This window comes from Oncorhynchus mykiss, chromosome 19 (assembly GCF_057628025.1).
Source record: "Oncorhynchus mykiss isolate SJ-2025 chromosome 19, ASM5762802v1, whole genome shotgun sequence".
NCBI lineage: Eukaryota > Metazoa > Chordata > Actinopteri > Salmoniformes > Salmonidae > Oncorhynchus > Oncorhynchus mykiss.
This window is the reverse complement of record NC_143040.1, coordinates 67641781-67662096: the sequence shown is the minus strand read 5'-3', so window position 1 is coordinate 67662096 and position 20316 is coordinate 67641781. Positions and strand designations below refer to the sequence as shown.

General features: G+C 45.2%; 1 protein-coding gene across 8 annotated transcripts in view; it reads left to right on the top strand.

Annotated features, from left to right (window-relative positions):
• Positions 1-20316, top strand: part of LOC110498199 (echinoderm microtubule-associated protein-like 1) — a 113683-nt gene that overhangs the window by 67765 nt on the left and 25602 nt on the right. For all 8 annotated transcript variants that reach the window (XM_090211587.1, XM_090211588.1, XM_090211586.1 and 5 more), the window contains exons 2-5: positions 4983-5165; positions 9110-9242; positions 18610-18741; positions 19029-19057. In XM_090211587.1, coding sequence (XP_090067713.1) covers positions 4983-5165; positions 9110-9242; positions 18610-18741; positions 19029-19057 — 477 coding nt within the window. The remainder of the gene's footprint in view (positions 1-4982; positions 5166-9109; positions 9243-18609; positions 18742-19028; positions 19058-20316) is intronic.

Below are 20316 nucleotides of genomic sequence, written 5' to 3'. Positions count from 1 at the left end.
GCATCATCTCTGGGACTGGTTGGCATCATCTCTGGGACTGGTTGGCATCATCTCTGGGACTGGTTGGCATCATCTCTGGGACTGGTTGGCATCATCTCAGGAACAGGTTGGCATCATCTCTGAGACTGGTTGGCATCATCTATGGAATTGGTTGGCATCATCTCAGGAACTGGTTGGCATCATGTCAGGAACTGGTTGGCATCATCTCTGCGACTGGATGGCATCATGTCGGGAACTGGTTGGCATCATCTCAGGAACGGGTTGGCATCATCTCAGGAACTGGTTGGCATCATGTCAGGAACTGGTTGGCATCATCTCAGGAACTGGTTGGCATCATCTCTGCGACTGGATGGCATCATCTCTGCGACTGGATGGCATCATCTCTGCGACTGGATGGCATCATCTCTGGGACTGGTTGGCATCATCTCTGGGACTGGTAGGCATCATCTCTGCGACTGGTTGGCATCATCTCTAGGACTGGTTGGCATCATCTCTGGGACTGGTTGGCATCATCTCTGATACCGGTATTGGTTCGGGGGCTGGTTGGCATCATCTCTGAGACTGGTATCGGTTCGGGGGCTGGTTGGCATCATCTCTGAGACCGGTATCAGTTCGGGGGCTGGTTGACATCATCTCTGAGACTGGTATCGGTTCGGGGGCTGGTTGACATCATCTCTGAGACCGGCATCATCTCTGAGACTGGTTGACATCATCTCTGAGACCGGTATCGGTTCGGGGGATCGTTGACATCATCTCTGAGACCGGTATCTGTTCGGGGGCCAGATATTGAGAAACAATTAAGGTACTGCCTCATGAAAGAGCATCTTCGGGGAGGAGAAGACTGATTTGTGTTAACTCTGATTCCATTGGCTGACTTAATTTCTCTGTTTATTGAGCAGTCTGCTGAGGGAGTAGTCAATTCCATTGAGAGCCCAGGTGACCTTAGTGAGCAGTACAATCGGCTAACCGATCGCAGGGGTATCAGGGCTGTGACAGGCAGTCGTTGTATCCGTGCTCGTACCATTGCCCCAAGCAGCTGCTACAGCACTGAGATGTGGGCTTTGTGTACTCTGCTTTAGAGAACATCCGCTGTCGTGGCAGATTTGGCTTTCCACCTGAATCTGAAGAAGGTCTCCATCAAAGGAATAATGTATAGTCTAATAAAAAAGACATCACGTTGGGTTAGGTGGCCATTTAGTTTGAGGTATCGTAAATTTAAAGGCCCAGTAAGTAAGTTAGACGTCTTCCTCATAATATATTTGTCATCGTGATTGATTTGGGTTATGCACCTTGAAATTCCCATCAAAGCCTATTTTCTAGAATCTACCGTCATGGTTGGTTTTCATTAATGGGAAATCAATCTAATGTGAGTTCAGATCATTTGTAGTGTAACCTGTTAAATTAACTTAACACTCCAATGATCCTGGAACCATGGAGCATGCACAACCTATCTAATCCTACTCAGATGATGACTGTAGTACATATCAAATTGAAAGGGACAAGCCATGAAAGAAGACCACACCACCTTGATCTTGATGTTAATTCCCAGATCTATCCATCTACCCATGCAGTCACAGTGTCCTCCCTATTATAGGCCTAAGTTGAAAGGCTAGTATGGGCCCAGTGGGAAGCAGTACTGAGACTTACCCTGGCCTATGTCTCCAATGGAGCATTAATCAACTGTAATCATTACTGCAGGGATGCCAAGTGAATTTAAAGTAGGAGCAGCTGGAGGCCACGAGGAGGGCTTTGGTTGTGTGGGGAGGGGGGGGGTGATTGGTTACTGTGGTGGTGTCAACCTCATCTGAACAAACAGATGGATGGACAAACAGACAGACAGGACAGACAAGACAGACAGGACAGACCGGACAGACAGACGGAAAGACAAGACAGCTCATGATTAAATCTGTCTTGTACAAAAGCCTTTGCCCTTTGCCCTTTGCCCTTTGCCCTTTGTGATTCAGATCAACTCTTTCCAGGGGAAATTCATTTGGAAAACACAGAAACTACACAAAATAATTCATTCAAATTGCCATAGCAACACATTTAAAATGAAAGTGTAATATGCTGTATACTCGAGGGACCAACAGACTATTTATTATACAGCCTGGTTGTTGGAATTAAAGAGTCCCCATGTCTGTTTTAATTTTATTTTGAAGAAGTCTCTTTCCTCTTGTCCAGCTGCTGCTGTGACTGAATTTTGAGTGAAGGGGATGAGCACTGTCCTGTAAAATACTTTCAAGTTTTAGGAGGATGAGTTTTGAGTGAAGGGGATGAGCACTGTCCTGTGAAATACTTTCACGTTTTAGGAGGATGAGTTCTGAGTGAAGGGGATGAGCACTGTCCTGTAAAATACTTTCAAGTTTTAGGAGGATGAGTTTTGAGTGAAGGGGATGAGCACTGTCCTGTGAAATACTTTCACGTTTTAGGAGGATGAGTTCTGAGTGAAGGGGATGAGCACTGTCCTGTGAAATACTTTCAAGTTTTAGGAGGATGAGTTCTGAGTGAAGGGGATGAGCACTGTCCTGTGAAATACTTTCAAGTTTTAGGAGGATGAGTTTTGAGTGAAGGGGATGAGCACTGTCCTGTGAAATACTTTCAAGTTTTAGGAGGATGAGTTCTGAGTGAAGGGGATGAGCACTGTCCTGTGAAATACTTTCAAGTTTTAGGAGGATGAGTTTTGAGTGAAGGGGATGAGCACTGTCCTGTAAAATACTTTCAAGTTTTAGTAGGGTGAGTTTTGAGTGAAGGGGATGAGCACTGTCCTGTGAAATACTTTCACGTTTTAGGAGGATGAGTTCTGAGTGAAGGGGATGAGCACTGTCCTGTGAAATACTTTCAAGTTTTAGGAGGATGAGTTCTGAGTGAAGGGGATGAGCACTGTCCTGTGAAATACTTTCAAGTTTTAGGAGGATGAGTTTTGAGTGAAGGGGATGAGCACTGTCCTGTGAAATACTTTCAAGTTTTAGGAGGATGAGTTTTGAGTGAAGGGGATGAGCACTGTCCTGTAAAATACTTTCAAGTTTAGGAGGATGAGTTTTGAGTGAAGGGGATGAGCACTGTCCTGTGAAATACTTTCAAGTTTTAGGAGGATGAGTTTTGAGTGAAGGGGATAAGCACTGTCCTGTGAAATACTTTCAAGTTTTAGGAGGATGAGTTCTGAGTGAAGGGGATGAGCACTGTCCTGTGAAATACTTTCAAGTTTTAGGAGGATGAGTTCTGAGTGAAGGGTATGAGCACTGTCCTGTGAAATACTTTCAAGTTTTAGGAGGATGAGTTTTGAGTGAAGTGGATGAGCACTGTCCTGTGAAATACTTTCAAGTTTAGGAGGATGAGTTTTGAGTGAAGGGGATGAGCACTGTCCTGTGAAATACTTTCAAGTTTTAGGAGGATGAGTTCTGAGTGAAGGGGATGAGCACTGTCCTGTGAAATACTTTCAAGTTTTAGGAGGATGAGTTTTGAGTGAAGGGGATGAGCACTGTCCTGTGAAATACTTTCAAGTTTTAGGAGGATGAATTTTGAGTGAAGGGTATGAGCACTGTCCTGTAAAATACTTTCAAGTTTTAGGAGGATGAGTTTTGAGTGAAGGGGATGAGCACTGTCCTGTAAAATACTTTCAAGTTTTAGGAGGATGAGTTTTGAGTGAAGGGGATGAGCACTGTCCTGTGAAATACTTTCAAGTTTTATGAGGATGAGTTTTGTGTACAGGTTGGCGGCTGATTCATGATCTATACCATATTTCAAGGATGTTATCTGAACACCACTGGACGAATTTTGCCGTTTCCCTGTCAAAACCTTGAAGAGAGGCTCGGTCTGGGTGGAGGAGACGTTTCTCTGTCTAAACCTTGAAGAGAGGCTTGGTCTGGGTGGAGGAGACGTTTCTCTGTCAAAACCTTGAAGAGAGGCTCGGTCTGGGTGGAGGAGACATTTCCCTGTCAAAACCTTGAAGAGAGGCTCGGTCTGGGTGGAGGAGACGTTTCCCTGTCAAAACCTTGAAGAGAGGCTTGGTCTGGGTGGAGGAGACGTTTCTCTGTCAAAACCTTGAAGAGAGGCTCGGTCTGGGTGGAGGAGACGTTTCTCTGTCAAAACCTTGAAGAGAGGCTCGGTCTGGGTGGAGGAGACGTTTCTCTGTCTAAACCTTGAAGAGAGGCTTGGTCTGGGTGGAGGAGACATTTCCCTGTCAAAACCTTGAAGAGAGGCTCGGTCTGGGTGGAGGAGACATTTCCCTGTCAAAACCTTGAAGAGAGGCTCGGTCTGGGTGGAGGAGACGTTTCTCTGTCTAAACCTTGAATAGAGGCTTGGTCTGGGTGGAGGAGACATTTCCCTGTCAAAACCTTGAAGAGAGGCTCGGTCTGGGTGGAGGAGACATTTCCCTGTCAAAACCTTGAAGAGAGGCTCGGTCTGGGTGGAGGAGACGTTTCTCTGTCAAAACCTTGAAGAGAGGCTCGGTCTGGGTGGAGGAGACGTTTCTCTGTCTAAACCTTGAAGAGAGGCTCGGTCTGGGTGGAGGAGACCCACGACAGCGGTGTCATCTGCATATTTAAAACACTTGTGGGCTGCGTCAGAGGCTTGACAATCGTTTGTGTACAGTACAGTGTGTACAGTTTCGTCGGCCGCTGGGTGGTTGGCTGGGGCTGTAATGGGGCTGTTGATTGGACGAATGGGGACGGTGAGGGGCATCATGATACATTTGACACCGCCATCACTGTTCTGTAGATTTATCAGATGACGATGTTCCGCGGATGGTGCACAGATGTACTAATTACGCCACAACTAAAATACTTCAAGGACACAGAGATAATGCCATAATCAATGCAGAAAGTACTGTAACAACACTCTAGGAGCCTGTGAGACATGCGTGTGTGTGTGTGTGTGTGTGTGTGTGTGTGTGTGTGTGTGTGTGTGTGTGTGTGTGTGTGTGTGTGTGTGTGTGTATATATATGTCAGCCCATAATAAGTGTGTGTCTCTCTGCCGTCTCCAGATGACAGTGCGTCGGCAGCCAGCAGCATGGAGGTGACGGACCGCATCGCCTCCCTGGAGCAGCGCGTCCAGATGCAGGAGGACGAGATCCAGCTGCTCAAGTCAGCGCTGGCCGACGTGGTGCGCCGCCTCAGCATCTCTGAGGAGCAAAACGCCATGACCAATAGGAGGGGGCCCACCAAAGGTAACTGATGATTCACGCACATACAGGCACAGGCACAGACGTAGACACGTACACACACCCACACGCACGCACGCACACACACACACACACACACACACACACACACACACACACACACACACACACACACACACACACACACACACACACACACACACAAAGATAGACACACACACAAAGATAGACACACACACATACAGGTAGATGCAAAACCTTAACCTCTTTCGGTGACAAACAGAAAGTCACCCATCCCAGTCCCACCTCTTCCTCTTCTTCATCCATATTTTATCCTCCTCTTCTCCTCTCCTGGACTCTGTATGTATCTACAGCTGTAGACCCAGCTGTGATGAAAATATCCCCCTCATCAGAAAGCAATGTTGGAAAGCCAGGTAGGATCTTTCCCCTCTAACAACCTTACCAAGCACTGCCATGTGTCTATGGAGTCTACTGTGTTTAATGTACGGTGTGCATTTCCAGACATCCCTTCTACCTATGACATAATGAAGTAGGGATGTCTGGAAATGTACATTATACTACTGAACACTGCTGTCTACTGAGCACCGGTGTCTACTGAGCACTGGTGTCTACTGAACACTGCTGTCTACTGAGCACTGGTGTCTACTGAGAACTGCTGTCTACTGAGCACTGGTGTCTACTGAGAACTGCTGTCTACTGAGCACTGCTGTCTATTGAGCACTGGTGTCTACTGAGCACTGGTGTTTACTGAGCACTGGTGTCTACTGAGCACTGGTGTCTACTGAGCACTGGTGTTTACTGAGCACTGGTGTCTACTGAGCACTGGTGTCTACTGAGCACTGGTGTCTACTGAGCACTGGTGTCTACTGAGCACTGGTGTTTACTGATCACTGGTGTCCACTGAGCACTGGTGTCCACTGAGCACTGGTGTCCACTGAGCACTGGTGTCTACTGAGCACTGGTGTCCACTGAGCACTGGTGTCCACTGAGCACTGGTGTCTACTGAGCACTGGTGTCTACTGTGACACGGTCAATGGAGAGCATTCTGATGTTGGTGGTGCTCCAGACTGCATGCCATTCCAGTCACACAGAGTGGGTGAGAGGTGGTATGCTGTGGAAACACTTGCATGGTTTTTCCTTAATTCTAGCATGTGCTGACACCCACACTAAATCATATTATGTGGCAACAATTCACAGACAACAACAGTGAGAACATCATAATTCGCAGTGCACCTAGTTTTGTAGCTGAATTTAGTCACATGATGCATATTTTGGCTGTGAGAGTATGAGTCATCTCTCTCTCTCTCTCTCTACTCTCTCTCTCTCTCTGCTCTCTCTCTCTCTTCTCTCTCTCTGTCTCCCCCTCTCTCCCTCTCTCTCTCTCTCTCTCTCTCTCTCTCTCTCTCTCTGCTCTCTCTCCCTCTGTCTCTCTCTGCTCTCTCTCTCTCTCTCTGCTCTCTCTCATTCTCTGCTCTCTCTCTCTGCTCTCTCTCTCTCTCTCTCTCTCTCTCTTTGCTCTCTGCTCTCTCCTACTCTCTCTCTGTCTCTCTATCTCTGATGTCTCTCTCTCTGCTCTCTCTCTCTCTTTGCTCTCTCTCTCTCTCTGCCTGGTGTGTCTGTTTGGTCTAATTCTGCTATATCTTCTGCCAGTATGCCCTGCCAAGAGTGATTCTACTGCATACACACACACACACAAACACACACACACCCGCACACACCCACCCACGCACACACATGCAACCACGCATACACTTGCGTTCCAGCAGGGCCAAGCAAGCATATAACAAACCCCATCAGCTTTATCTGCAGTGATAAATATTTTATAGTCACTGTTCTGCCATCCATACAAATACAGGCCTGGCAACCCTTATCAGTGCTGTTAGCAATAATGCTGAGGGAGTTAAGTGGGCCCGTGATGATGTTAGAATGGAGTCACTCAAGGTGTGAGTGATGTTCTAGCAGAGTGACTGACTGCACATATAGAGGCAGGATTTCTAATAAAAGAACAGAAGTCTGCAGACCCCATATGCCGCTCCTGTTCTTTAATCCTGCGTCCACATACAATATACAGTACACAATGTTTCAGCTGCAGCAGACTAGTCAAGTTGGAGGCTGATGATGGAGGCTGATGATGGAGGCTGTTGATGAAGGCTATTGATGAAGGCTGTTGATGAAGACTGATGATGAAGGCTATTGATGAAAGGTGTTGATGAAGGCTGTTGATGAAGGCTATTGATGAAGGCTGATGATGAAGGCTATTGATGAAGGCTGTTGATGAAGGCTATTGATGAAGGCTGATGATGAAGGCTGTTGATGAAGGCTGATGATGAAGGCTATTGATGAAGGCTATTGATGAAGGCTGATGATGAAGGCTATTGATGAAGGCTGATGATGAAGGCTGATGATGAAGGCTGATGATCAATGCTGATGATGAAGGCTGATGATGAAGGCTGATGATCAATGCTGATGATGAAGGCTGATGATCAATGCTGATGATGAAGGCTGATGATGAAGGCTGATGATGAAGGCTGTTGATGAAGGCTGATGATGAAGGCTGATGATGAAGGCTATTGATGAAGGCTGATGAAGGCTGATGATGAAGGCTGATGAAGGCTGATGATCAAATCACATTTTATTGGTCAAATATAAAAATGTAAATTTTTCAATAACACAAAAGGTTGATTGATTTTTGTTACACCTTACCGTGAAATGCTTACAAGCCCTAAACCAGCAATGCAGTTATAAGAAAATAGAGTTAATAAAATATTTACTAAATAAAGTAAAGTAAAACAAGTAACCCAATACTGAGTCAATGTGTGGGGGTAGGAGTAAAGTGACTATTCATAGATAATAAACAGCGAGTAGCAGCAGGGGTGGGGGTGGCACACAATGCAATTAGTCCGGGTAGCCATTTGATTACCTGTTCAGTCGTCTTATGGCTTGGGGGTAAAAACTGTTGAGAAGCCTTTTTGTCCTAGACTTGGCACTCCGGTACCGCTGGCCATGCGGTAGCAGAGAGAACAGTCTATGACTGGGGTGGCTGGAGTCTTTGACAATTCTTAGGGCCTTCCTCTGACACCTCCTGGTGTAGAGGTCCTGGATGGCAGGAAGCTTAGCCCCAGTGATGTACTGGGCCGTACGCACTACCCTCTGTAGTGCCTTGCGGTCAGAGGCTGAGCAATTACTGTACCAGGCAGTGATGCAATCTCAGGACCCATGCCAAATCTTTTTAGTTTCCTGAGGAGGAATAGGCTTTGTCGTGCCCTCTTCACAAATGTCATGGTTTTTTAGGAGAAGTATACTGTATACTGTATATATTACATATAACCCTAACCCTGAGTGGGCTTTTCTTCCATCATCAGTATTTTTTGGGACTAGATCCGGTAAAGACATACTGACACACTCTTCTGCTAAGTTCTAATCAGGTTCAAGAGTTAAACATCTCTGCCACGTTCAGTACGTCATCCCACTGTATGCCATGGTACGCTATGGGACTCAGCTTAGTCCCATTTTCCATCAGTCTATTAGTGGTACATCTCTTGGTCGAGGGCCATTTATTGACTTTCAACTCCGTTCAAAACGACAGAGGTCAGAAGACCAGTGGAAGTGTCTTGTATTGGATATGCTTCCATGTGATCAATTCCAGTGGGGCAAACTTGGCAAAACCGGTTAAAATGATGTTATAATTACATAATTTCTATCCGTTTCTGGTTATTATGCCATCGGATTTTAATGACAACGATGGGATGTTTCCAAAGCATTGTATTCAACCTTTCCTATAAATTATTGCCTTTACATTTCTGGTTCGTTCACTTCACACCCGACTATGACAGTTCCCAACAGCTAGTCACCTTCGAGGAGTGGGTATTTTCTGTATGTTGAAGCTGGTTCAGGGCAGATCATCAGTTGCAGCTGGTTCAATGCAAAGCCCCACTTACTCTGTGCTACTGTGTGTGTTTGTTTTACAGCCAGACCCATGATGGCTGCCCTCCCTCTAAGGCCCATGGTCAACAACGGCACTGTCCTACCAAAGAAAAGTGGTGGCACGCTACCGTCCCTCTCCAGCTCCAGGAAGGATGCTGCTGCAACAGCAACCAAGAGGTAAAATCGCTTCCATTACCTTTTGGTAGGCCTAAATCCAGCAGTTTTCCTGACCACGTGACCTGATAGAGGTTCAGTTTATGAGACATAGGGTCAGTTTATTTATTTATTTTTATTTCACCTTTATTTAACCAGGTAGGCTGGCGACCTGGCCAAGATAAAGCATAGCAGTGTGAACAGACAACAACACAGAGTTACACATGGAGTAAACAATAGACAATAAACAAGTCAATAACATAGTAGAAGAAAAAAAATCTACAGTGCCTTGCGAAAGTATTCGGCCCCCTTGAACTTTGCGACCTTTTGCCACATTTCAGGCTTCAAACATAACGATATAAAACTCTATTTTTTTGTGAAGAATCAACAACAAGTGGGACACAATCATGAAGTGGAACGACATTTATTGGATATTTCAAACTTTTTTAACAAATCAAAAACTGAAAAATTGGGCGTGCAAAATTATTCAGCCCCTTTACTTTCAGTGCAGCAAACTCTCTCCAGAAGTTCAGTGAGGATCTCTGAATGATCCAATGTTGACCTAAATGATTAATGATGATAAATACAATCCACCTGTGTGTAATCAAGTCTCCGTATAAATGCACCTGCACTGTGATAGTCTCAGAGGTCCGTTAAAAGCGCAGAGAGCATCATGAAGAACAAGGAACACACCAGGCAGGTCCGAGATACTGTTGTGAAGAAGTTTAAAGCCGGATTTGGATACAAAAATATTTCCCAAGCTTTAAACATCCCAGGGAGCACTGTGCAAGCGATAATATTGAAATGGAAGGAGTATCAGACCACTGCAAATCTACCAAGACCTGGCCGTCCCTCTAAACTTTCAGCTCATACAAGGAGAAGACTGATCAGAGATGCAGCCAAGAGGCCCATGATCACTCTGGATGAACTGCAGAGATCTACAGCTGAGGTGGGAGACTCTGTCCATAAGACAATCAATCAGTCGTATATTGCACAAATCTGTCCTTTATGAAAGAGTGGCAAGAAGAAAGCCATTTATTAAAGATATCCATAAAAAGTGTCATTTAAAGTTTGCCACAAGCCACCTGGAAGACACACCAAACATGTGGAAGAAGGTGCTCTGGTCAGATGAAACCAAAATTGAACTTTTTGGCAACAATGCAAAACGTTATGTTTGGCGTAAAAGCAACACAGCTGAACACACCATCCCCACTGTCAAACATGGTGGTGGCAGCATCATGGTTTGGGCCTGCTTTTCCTCAGCAGGGACAGTGAAGATGGTTAAAATTGATGGGAAGATGGATGGAGCCAAATACAGGACCATTTTGGAAGAAAACCTGATGGAGTCTGCAAAAGACCTGAGACTGGGACGGAGATTTGTCTTCCAACAAGACAATGATCCAAAACATAAAGCAAAATCTACAATGGAATGGTTCAAAAATAAACATATCCAGGTGTTAGAATGGCCAAGTCAAAGTCCAGACCTGAATCCAATCGAGAATCTGTGGAAAGAACTGAAAACTGCTGTTCACAAATGCTCTCCATCCAACCTCACTGAGCTCAAGCTGTTTTGCAAGGAGGAATGGGAAAAAATGTCAGTCTCTCGATGTGCAAAACTGATAGAGACATACCCCAAGCGACTTACAGCTGTAATCGCAGCAAAAGGTGGCGCTACAAAGTATTAACTTAAGGGGGCTGAATAATTTTGCACGCCCAATTTTTCAGTTTTTGATTTGTTAAAAAAGTTTGAAATATCCAATAAATGTCGTTCCACTTCATGATTGTGTCCCACTTGTTGTTGATTCTTCACAAAAAAATACAGTTTTATATCTTTATGTTTGAAGCCTGAAATGTGGCAAAAGGTCGCAAAGTTCAAGGGGGCCGAATACTTATGCAAGGCACTGTATATACATTGTGTGCAAAAGGCATGAGGAGGTAGGCATGAGGCATGAGGAGTGTTTATGAGACATATGGTCAGTTTATGAGACATGGGGTCAGTTTATGAGACATAGGGTCAGTTTATGAGACATAGGGTCAGTTTATGAGACATAGGGTCAGTTTATGAGACATGGGGTCAGTTTATGAGACATATGGTCAGTTTATGAGACATAGGGTCAGTTTATGAGAAATAGGGTCAGTTTATGAGACATAGGGTCAGTTTATGAGACATGGGGTCAGTTTATGAGACATAGGGTCAGTTTATGAAACATCTTTCACCAGTATTTTTTCTTGCTTTGAGTAAAACCAACCCTAGTGTTTTAGTGTTGACTAATTTATCCTTTAAAAACAGTAATGACTCTGTTCCAAGCAGACAACCACCATTTGTTCTTGTTTGCTGCCAGCTGGCAGTATGAATAGCTAAACGTAGTCAAAGTCAGTTGTAACCTAAAGCTCAATACGTGGACACTATTGAAATACACAATTCTACCATAACAAAAATATCATACAACGTAGGAAATCATCCCAAATGTGGTGTTGATTAGTCCACTAAGTCGACACATTGTCTCCTACAAATACACATTATGTCTCCTACAAACCCACATTATGTCTCCTACAAACCCACATTATGTCTCCTACATACCCACATTATGTGTCCTACAAATCCACATTATGTCTCCTACATACCCACATTATGTATCCTACAAATCCACATTATGTCTCCTACATACCCACATTATGTTTCTTACAAATCCACATTATGTCTCCTACAAACCCACATTATGTCTCCTACAAACCCACATTATGTCTCCTACAAACCCACATTACGTCTCCTACAAACCCACATTATGTCTCCTACAAACCCACATTATGTCTCCTACATACCCACATTATGTTTCCTACAAATCCACATTATGTCTCCTACAAACCCACATTATGTCTCCTACAAAGCCACATTATGTCCCCTAAAAACACACATTATAATTCCTAAAAATCCACATTATGTATCCTACAAACATACACTATGTCTCCTACAAACCCACATTATGTTTCCTACAAACCCACATTATGTCTCTTACAAACCCTCATTATGTCTCCTATAAACCCACATTATGTCTCTTACAAACCCTCATTATGTCTCCTATAAACCCACATTATGGATCTTACAAACCCACATTATGTATCCTACAAACCCACATTATGTATCCTATAAACCCACATTATGTATCCTATAAACCCACATTATGTATCCTACAAACCCACATTATGTCGCCTACAAACCCACATTATGTCTCCTATAAACCCACATTATGTATCCTACAAACCCACATTATGTATCCTACAAACCCACATTATGTATCCTACAAACCCACATTATGTCTCCTACAAACCCACATTATGTATCCTACAAACCCACATTATGTATCCTACAAACCCACATTATGTATCCTACAAACCCACATTATGTATCCTACAAACCCACATTATGTATCCTACAAACCCACATTATGTATCCTACAAACCCACATTATGTATCCTATAAACCCACATTATGTCGCCTACAAACCCACATTATGTCTCCTACAAACCCTCATTATGTATCCTACAAACCCACATTATGTATCCTACAAACCCACATTATGTCTCCTACAAACCCACATTATGTCTCCTACAAACCCACATTATGTATCCTACAAACCCACATTATGTATCCTACAAACCCACATTATGTCGCCTACAAACCCACATTATGTCTCCTACAAACCCACATTATGTTTCCTACAAACCCACATTATGTATCCTACAAACCCACATTATGTATCCTATAAACCCACATTATGTCTCCTACAAACCCACATTATGTATCCTATAAATCCACATTATGTCTCCTACAAACCCACATTATGTATCCTATAAACCCACATTATGTCTCCTACAAACCCACATTATGTATCCTATAAATCCACATTATGTCTCCTACAAACCCACATTATGTATCCTACAAACCCACATTATGTCTCTTACAAACCCACATTATGGATCTTACAAACCCACATTATGTATCCTACAAACCCACATTATGTCTCCTACAAACCCACCCTGTTTTCTCTTCACTGCATTACTACTGTCTCCTGTTTGGCCTGTCTGTGCCACATCACATTTTTCCGCCCTGGCATAAATATCCCCTCCTCAGAAGGGAGAGCCACTGACATTTTACGTGGATGGTAAAACAAAGGGACAGTGCTGTCACGGCCATCCCCATACCCACCGCCGTGGCATTCAGAGACCAGGCCCCGATTAACTGACTGGGGCTGACTGGGGCAAGGGGAGCACAGGTAATCAATCACTACTGTCAGGGGAACAAAAGGCACTCCTCCACTGATGGTTATGCCTGGAGTCAAATTATCATAATCCTGGACTGACGAATGGGATGGTGGATGGATGAGACTACAAGACTCTAGAGTAAATTGATGTAAAGAGGAGAAGAGGGAGGGTGGAAGAGTTCCTAATATGGATGCCGTATCAAAGATCCTTCTCCAGACTGAATCAATAGATCTAGAATGATATACACTGAGTCTGCAAAGCATTTAAGAACACCTTCCTAATATTGAGTTGCACCTCCTTTTGCCCTCAGAACAGCCTCCATTCGTCGGGTCATGGACAAATGTGTCAAAAGGGTTCCACGGGGATGCTGGTCCATGTTGACTCCAATGCTTCCCACAGTTGTGTCTAGTTGGCTGGATGTGTCTAGTTGGCTGGATGTGTCTAGTTGGCTGGATGTGTCTAGTTGGCTGGATGTCTTTTGGGTGGATATGTCAAGTTGGCTGGATGTGTCTAGTTGGCTGGATGTCTTTTGGGTGGATATGTCAAGTTGGCTGGATATGTCAAGTTGGCTGGATGTGTCTAGTTGGCTGGATGTGTCTAGTTAGCTGGATGTGTCTAGTTAGCTGGATGTGTCTAGTTAGCTGGATGTGTCTAGTTGGCTGGATGTGTCTAGTTAGCTGGATGTGTCTAGTTGGCTGTATGTGTCTAGTTGGCTGGATGTGTCTAGTTGGCTGGATGTGTCTAGTTAGCTGGATGTGTCAAGTTGGCTGGATATGTCAAGTTGGCTGGATGTGTCTAGTTGGCTGGATGTGTCTAGTTGGCTGGATGTGTCTAGTTAGCTGGATGTGTCTAGTTGGCTGGATGTGTCTAGTTGGCTGGATGTGTCTAGTTGGCTGGATGTGTCTAGTTGGCTGGATGTGTCTAGTTGGCTGGATGTGTCAAGTTGGCTGGATGTGTCTAGTTGGCTGGATGTGTCTAGTTGGCTGGATGTGTCTAGTTGGCTGGATGTGTCTAGTTGGCTGGATGTGTCTAGTTGGCTGGATGTGTCTAGTTGGCTGGATGTGTCTAGTTGGCTGGATGTGTCTAGTTGGCTGGATGTGTCAAGTTGGCTGGATGTGTCTAGTTGGCTGGATGTGTCTAGTTGGCTGGATGTGTCTAGTTGGCTGGATGTGTCAAGTTGGCTGGATGTGTCTAGTTGGCTGGATGTGTCTAGTTGGCTGGATGTGTCTAGTTGGCTGGATGTGTCAAGTTGGCTGGATGTGTCTAGTTGGCTGGATGTGTCTAGTTGGCTGTATGTGTCTAGTTGGCTGGATATGTCTAGTTGGCTGGATGTGTCTAGTTGGCTGGATGTGTCTAGTTGGCTGGATGTGTCTAGTTGGCTGGATATGTCTAGTTGGCTGGATGTGTCTAGTTGGCTGGATGTGTCTAGTTGGCTGGATGTGTCTAGTTGGCTGGATGTGTCTAGTTGGCTGGATGTGTCTAGTTGGCTGTATGTGTCTAGTTGGCTGGATATGTCTAGTTGGCTGGATGTGTCTAGTTGGCTGGATGTGTCTAGTTGGCTGGATGTGTCTAGTTGGCTGGATATGTCTAGTTGGCTGGATGTGTCTAGTTGGCTGGATGTGTCAAGTTGGCTGGATGTGTCAAGTTGGCTGGATGTGTCTAGTTGGCTGGATATGTCTAGTTGGCTGGATGTGTCTAGTTGGCTGGATGTGTCTAGTTGGCTGGATGTGTCTAGTTAGCTGGATGTGTCTAGTTGGCTGGATGTGTCTAGTTGGCTGGATGTGTCTAGTTGGCTGGATGTGTCTAGTTGGCTGGATGTGTCTAGTTGGCTGGATATGTCAAGTTGGCTGGATGTGTCTAGTTGGCTGGATGTGTCTAGTTGGCTGGATATGTCAAGTTAGCTGGATGTGTCTAGTTGGCTGGATGTGTCTAGTTGGCTGGATGTGTCTAGTTGGCTGGATGTGTCTAGCTGGCTGTATGTGTCTAGTTGGCTGGATGTGTCTAGTTGGCTGGATGTGTCTAGTTGGCTGGATGTGTCTAGTTGGCTGGATGTGTCTAGTTGGCTGGATGTGTCTAGTTGGCTGGATGTCTTTTGGGTGGTGCACCATTTTGATACACACAGGAAATTGTTGAGCGTGAAAAACCCAGCAGCGTTGCTGTTATTGACACAAACCAGTACACTTGGCACTTACTACCAGACCCCGTTCAAAAGCATTTAAATATTTTGTCTTTCCCATTCACCCTCTGAATGGCAACACGTGCACAATCCATGTCTCAATATTCTCAAGGCTTAAAAATCCTTCTTTAACCTGTCTTCATCCCTTCATCTAAACTGATTGAAGTGGATTTTACAGGTAACATCAATAAGGGATAAGCTTCACCTGGATTCACCTGGTCAGTCTATGTCATGGAAAGAGGAGGTGTTCCTAATGTTCTGTCTGGCCCTAACCCCCCAGACCCAGTCTCTCCATCTGTCTGGCCCTAACCCCCCCAGACCCAGTCTCTCCATCTGTCTGGCCCTAACCCCCCAGACCCAGTCTCTCCATCTGTCTGGCCCTAACCCCCCAGGCCCAGTCTCTCCATCTGTCTGGCTCTAACCCCCTAGACCCAGTCTCTCCATCTGTCTGGCCCTAACCCCCCAGACCCAGTCTCTCCATCTGTCTGGCCCTAACCCCCCAGACCCAGTCTCTCCATCTGTCTGGCCCTAACCCCCCCAGACCCAGTCTCTCCATCTGTCTGGCCCTAACCCCCCAGACCCAGTCTCTCCATCTGTCTGGCCCTAACCCCCCAGGCCCAGTCTCTCCATCTGTCTGGCCCTAACCCCCCAGACCCAGTCTCTCCATCTGTCTGGCCCTAACCCCCCAGACCCAGTCTCTCCAGTCCGTCTGGCCCTAACCCCCCAGACCCAATCTCTCCATCTGTCTGGCCCTTACCCCCCAGATCCAGTCTCTCCAGTCTGTCTGGCCCTAACCCCCCAGACCCAGTCTCTCCAGTCTGGCTGGCCCTAACCCCCCAGACCCAGTCTCTCCAGTCTGGCTGGCCCTAACCCCTCCTAGCAGGTTAGAGAGTGTCCAGACTGTTACGTTATCATCATCCTAAATGCTCATTATGTTACCTCAATGCTACCCATCCCCCATAGATGAATGAGACATTTAATTAACAGATAATTTCCATGAACAATGAATAACACCATTCATTATAAAACATCTTTCCCCCTGGAAAGCAGTGGCTACAGTTTCTGATTGGACAATCCTGGTTAAATTAACTTTAAATGGAATGAATTATTTAATAAACAAATGAATGAATCTCTCTCCTTCCCTCCGTGCGTGTGTGTGTGTGTGTGTGTGTGTGTGTGTGTGTGTGTGTGTGTGTGTGGGGGGGGGGGGGTCATGGACAAATGTGTCAAAAGTGTTCCACAGGGATGCCCCCCCAGACCCTGTCTCACCAGTCTGTCTGGCCCTAACCCCCCCAGACCCAGTCTCTCCATCTGTCTGGCCCTAACCCCCCCAGACCCTGTGTGTGTGTGTGTGTGTGTGTGTGTGTGTGTGTGTGTGTGTGTGTGTGTGTGTGTGTGTGTGTGTGTGTGTGTGTGTGTGTGTGTGTGTGTGTGTGTGTGTGTGTGTGTGTGTGTGTGTGTGTGAGTGAGTGAGTGAGTGAGTGAGTGAGTGAGTGAGTGAGTGAGTGAGTGAGTGAGTGAGTGAGTGAGTGAGTGAGTGTGTGTGCACGCGCGTCTGGCCCTAACCTAGTCTCAGCAGTCTGTCTGGCCCTAACCCCCCCAGAAACAGTCTCTCCATCTGTCTGGCCCTAACCCCCCCAGAACCAGTCTCACCAGTCTGTCTGGCCCTAACCCCCCCAGACCCAGTCTCACCAGTCTGTCTGGCCCTCACCCCACCAGACCCAGTCTCACCAGTCTGTCTGGCCCTAACCCCCCCCCTCAGACCCAGTCTCACTAGTCTGTCTGGCCCTAACCCCCCCAGATCCAGTCTCACCAGTAACCGTGTGTGTGTTGATTAGATCAACTACATTAGGTGCTGCTCCCATGCCCACCAACGTTGGCAAAATATTTCAATAAAGCCCCCATGGCCTAATTAACTCCATTCCTGATCGAGGTGTGCCTGCTGCCTGACATACCTCAACTAACAAAGACCCCCTCCACAACACACACACACATCCCCGGACCCTGTTTCAGAGGGATAACATCAGCCCCAACGGCAGGAGTGAATGGACTTTGGTTTTGTATGCCGGATTAGACTTGAGCCTGGAAGCCATTCTAGCCAATGGACTGCTGATAAGGCCCTTCCTTTGTACAGGCATTTGAATGGGCAGCCCTTTGACATGTTTCAACCATCTCCTCTAATACCCTCACAAATGTGTCCACAGCGGAAAGAGAGGGAAAGGTCTCTCTCTGTCATGGATCAGTAATCTGGTTTCCTAGCATAGGGCCTTCCTTTGGTGTTCTATGATGGTCTGTACTTAACAAGGACATATGAGGGATCGTAACAGATACTGGTATTTATAGCTTGCTGGTATGGTCCATGCTTGTCCTTGTCACTAAAAGGTCAAAAAAAAGTATTGGATGTTTCAGATGATAGAGGATGTTTTCCAGAAGGATTTGCATCTGAAAACCCTCTGAGGGGGAAACAGCTAAATAACCGCCTATTTTAATGATATTCCCCAGACAGTTCATGTTGTTCTCTCTTTTAAACTATCACAATAAAGAGAGTCACACACTCCATAAATCAACATCCAGTCATTTATTGGGTATTTACCAAATAAACACTAAATACATTACTGGGAGTTTATATATGGAGTGTGTGACTCTCTTTATTTTTGATAGATTATAGTTTATTCTCCGTTAGTCAACACCACACAAAATCATTTTGGTGTGTGTACGCCAGCTCACGTTTTTTTATCTTCTCTCTTTTTCCATTCAGTCATGTTATCATCCATTTTACCATCTCTTCCCCAGAGAGAGACATCTTGGGTGTTCATTTCAAAAGTTTACAGACAAGTAAAGAAGTACTCCTTTATGCGCCTTAGAAACATAATTCCTTGGACAATATCTTTTAAGCAGCTGTAAAAGGCACCATCGGGTAGTTTTATCGTCCATTTTACCATCTCTCCTCAGCACTGTGAGGAGAACCAACTCCAACGAAACGATGAGCACGCTGACACGCAAAGACAGCGGAGACTCCAAGAGCAACCGCACCCGTGCCGGCTCCACCGGGAGCAACTCCAGCGGCAAGAGAGCCAGCGAAAGGTACAGCTAGCATAACAACAATGACTGGTCCTTCACAGCCAGACCTGGGTAGTGTTCAGTAGGGCACACCGTAGTGAAATGTTTTGAAACATAAAACTAAAACAAGCAGTTCTTATTGGAAACCTACCCGTTTCAGTCCGTTTCAAAACGTTTCACCCGACTGCACATGACCCTGTGTTCGAGTAGTGTTTGTTATCATTCAAAAACTTTATCTGCGCTTGATTGAACATACCTGGTCGCAGTGACGGAAAGTGTTGACCCGGTTTTTTGTTTCATCCACCTTGCAGCAAACTGAAGGAGCCCGTTTTCAATACAGGTGAGAGCCAACTGTACTCTAATCAGTGATGCCATGCACTCATTGGCTCCCTGTGAGTTAGAGGGTTAATTAAATTTGTCAGCATTGTTTAAATTAACAGATGTGCAAAACAAATGTAAGACATGTTACTAGTTCTTTGCAGGTTAAAGTTAGCGCCTCCTCCCCATCAGGCCAAACTGGTCGCAATGACGTCATAGTGACACGTGTGTGGTTGTAATGACGTTGTAACGACGTCTTTTCGACCACTTTTGCTCACTTGGTTCATTCTCAGCTCACAGACTACCACTCAAGGCTGTTCTGTGATGTGCTGTGGTGATGTTTCTGTTGTAACGTGTTGAAAACATTCATCCTCTAAACCATTAATCATCCAACCTTCCATAACCACTTCCATCCTCACATTAATTCCAATTAAGCATTTCAACCTCCATTGTTATCTGATTTCCTTTTTCCTGTTTCCTTACCTGGAGCTATATACCTGTACTACACGTTTTACTGTATGCGTCTGTATACAGTAGTAGTAACAGTAAACACTATGAGATCTCCAGAGTGGTATTGATCACTGGGGAAATTAGATTGCTGTATCCCATTAGGCTGATTTATCTGGTGTAATTCTCCCTGATTGATCATCACCCCTCTGAACCTGTTGCTGGGGGTTGATTCTTGCTGAACCTTACTGTGGCTGAGGTTTGATTCTTGCTGAACCTTACTGTGGCTGAGGTTTGATTCCAGCAAGACAGTGGGTGGTGATCAGCAGAGAAAATGCACTGGCACCAACATTAACATATCCTTGTTGATGATTTGAATCAATTATTGTCTATAATAGCCTGATCAGACCAGCACAGTCCCAGGGTAGTGTCATAAACCTTCAACCTTAAGGAGAAGTCAACGAGTCAACGAGTCAATGAGGCAACGAGTCAACGAGTCAATGAGTCAATGAGTCAATGCAAATAACTGATTACACATAACAGCTATCGAGATGATGCCTGAATAGTCCCAATGGACACTGTTCCTTTATATAATCTGAATAGTCCCAATGGACACTGTTCCTTTATATAATCTAAATAGTCCCAATGGATACTGTTCCTTTATATAATCTGAATAGTCCCAATGGATACTGTTCCTTTATATAATCTGAATAGTCCCAATGGACATTGTGCCTTCGTATAATCTGAATAGTCCCAGTGGACACTGTGCCTTCGTATAATCTGAATAGTCCCGATTTGCTGTTGATTAGAATCTCTCTATAGTACATCTAATCT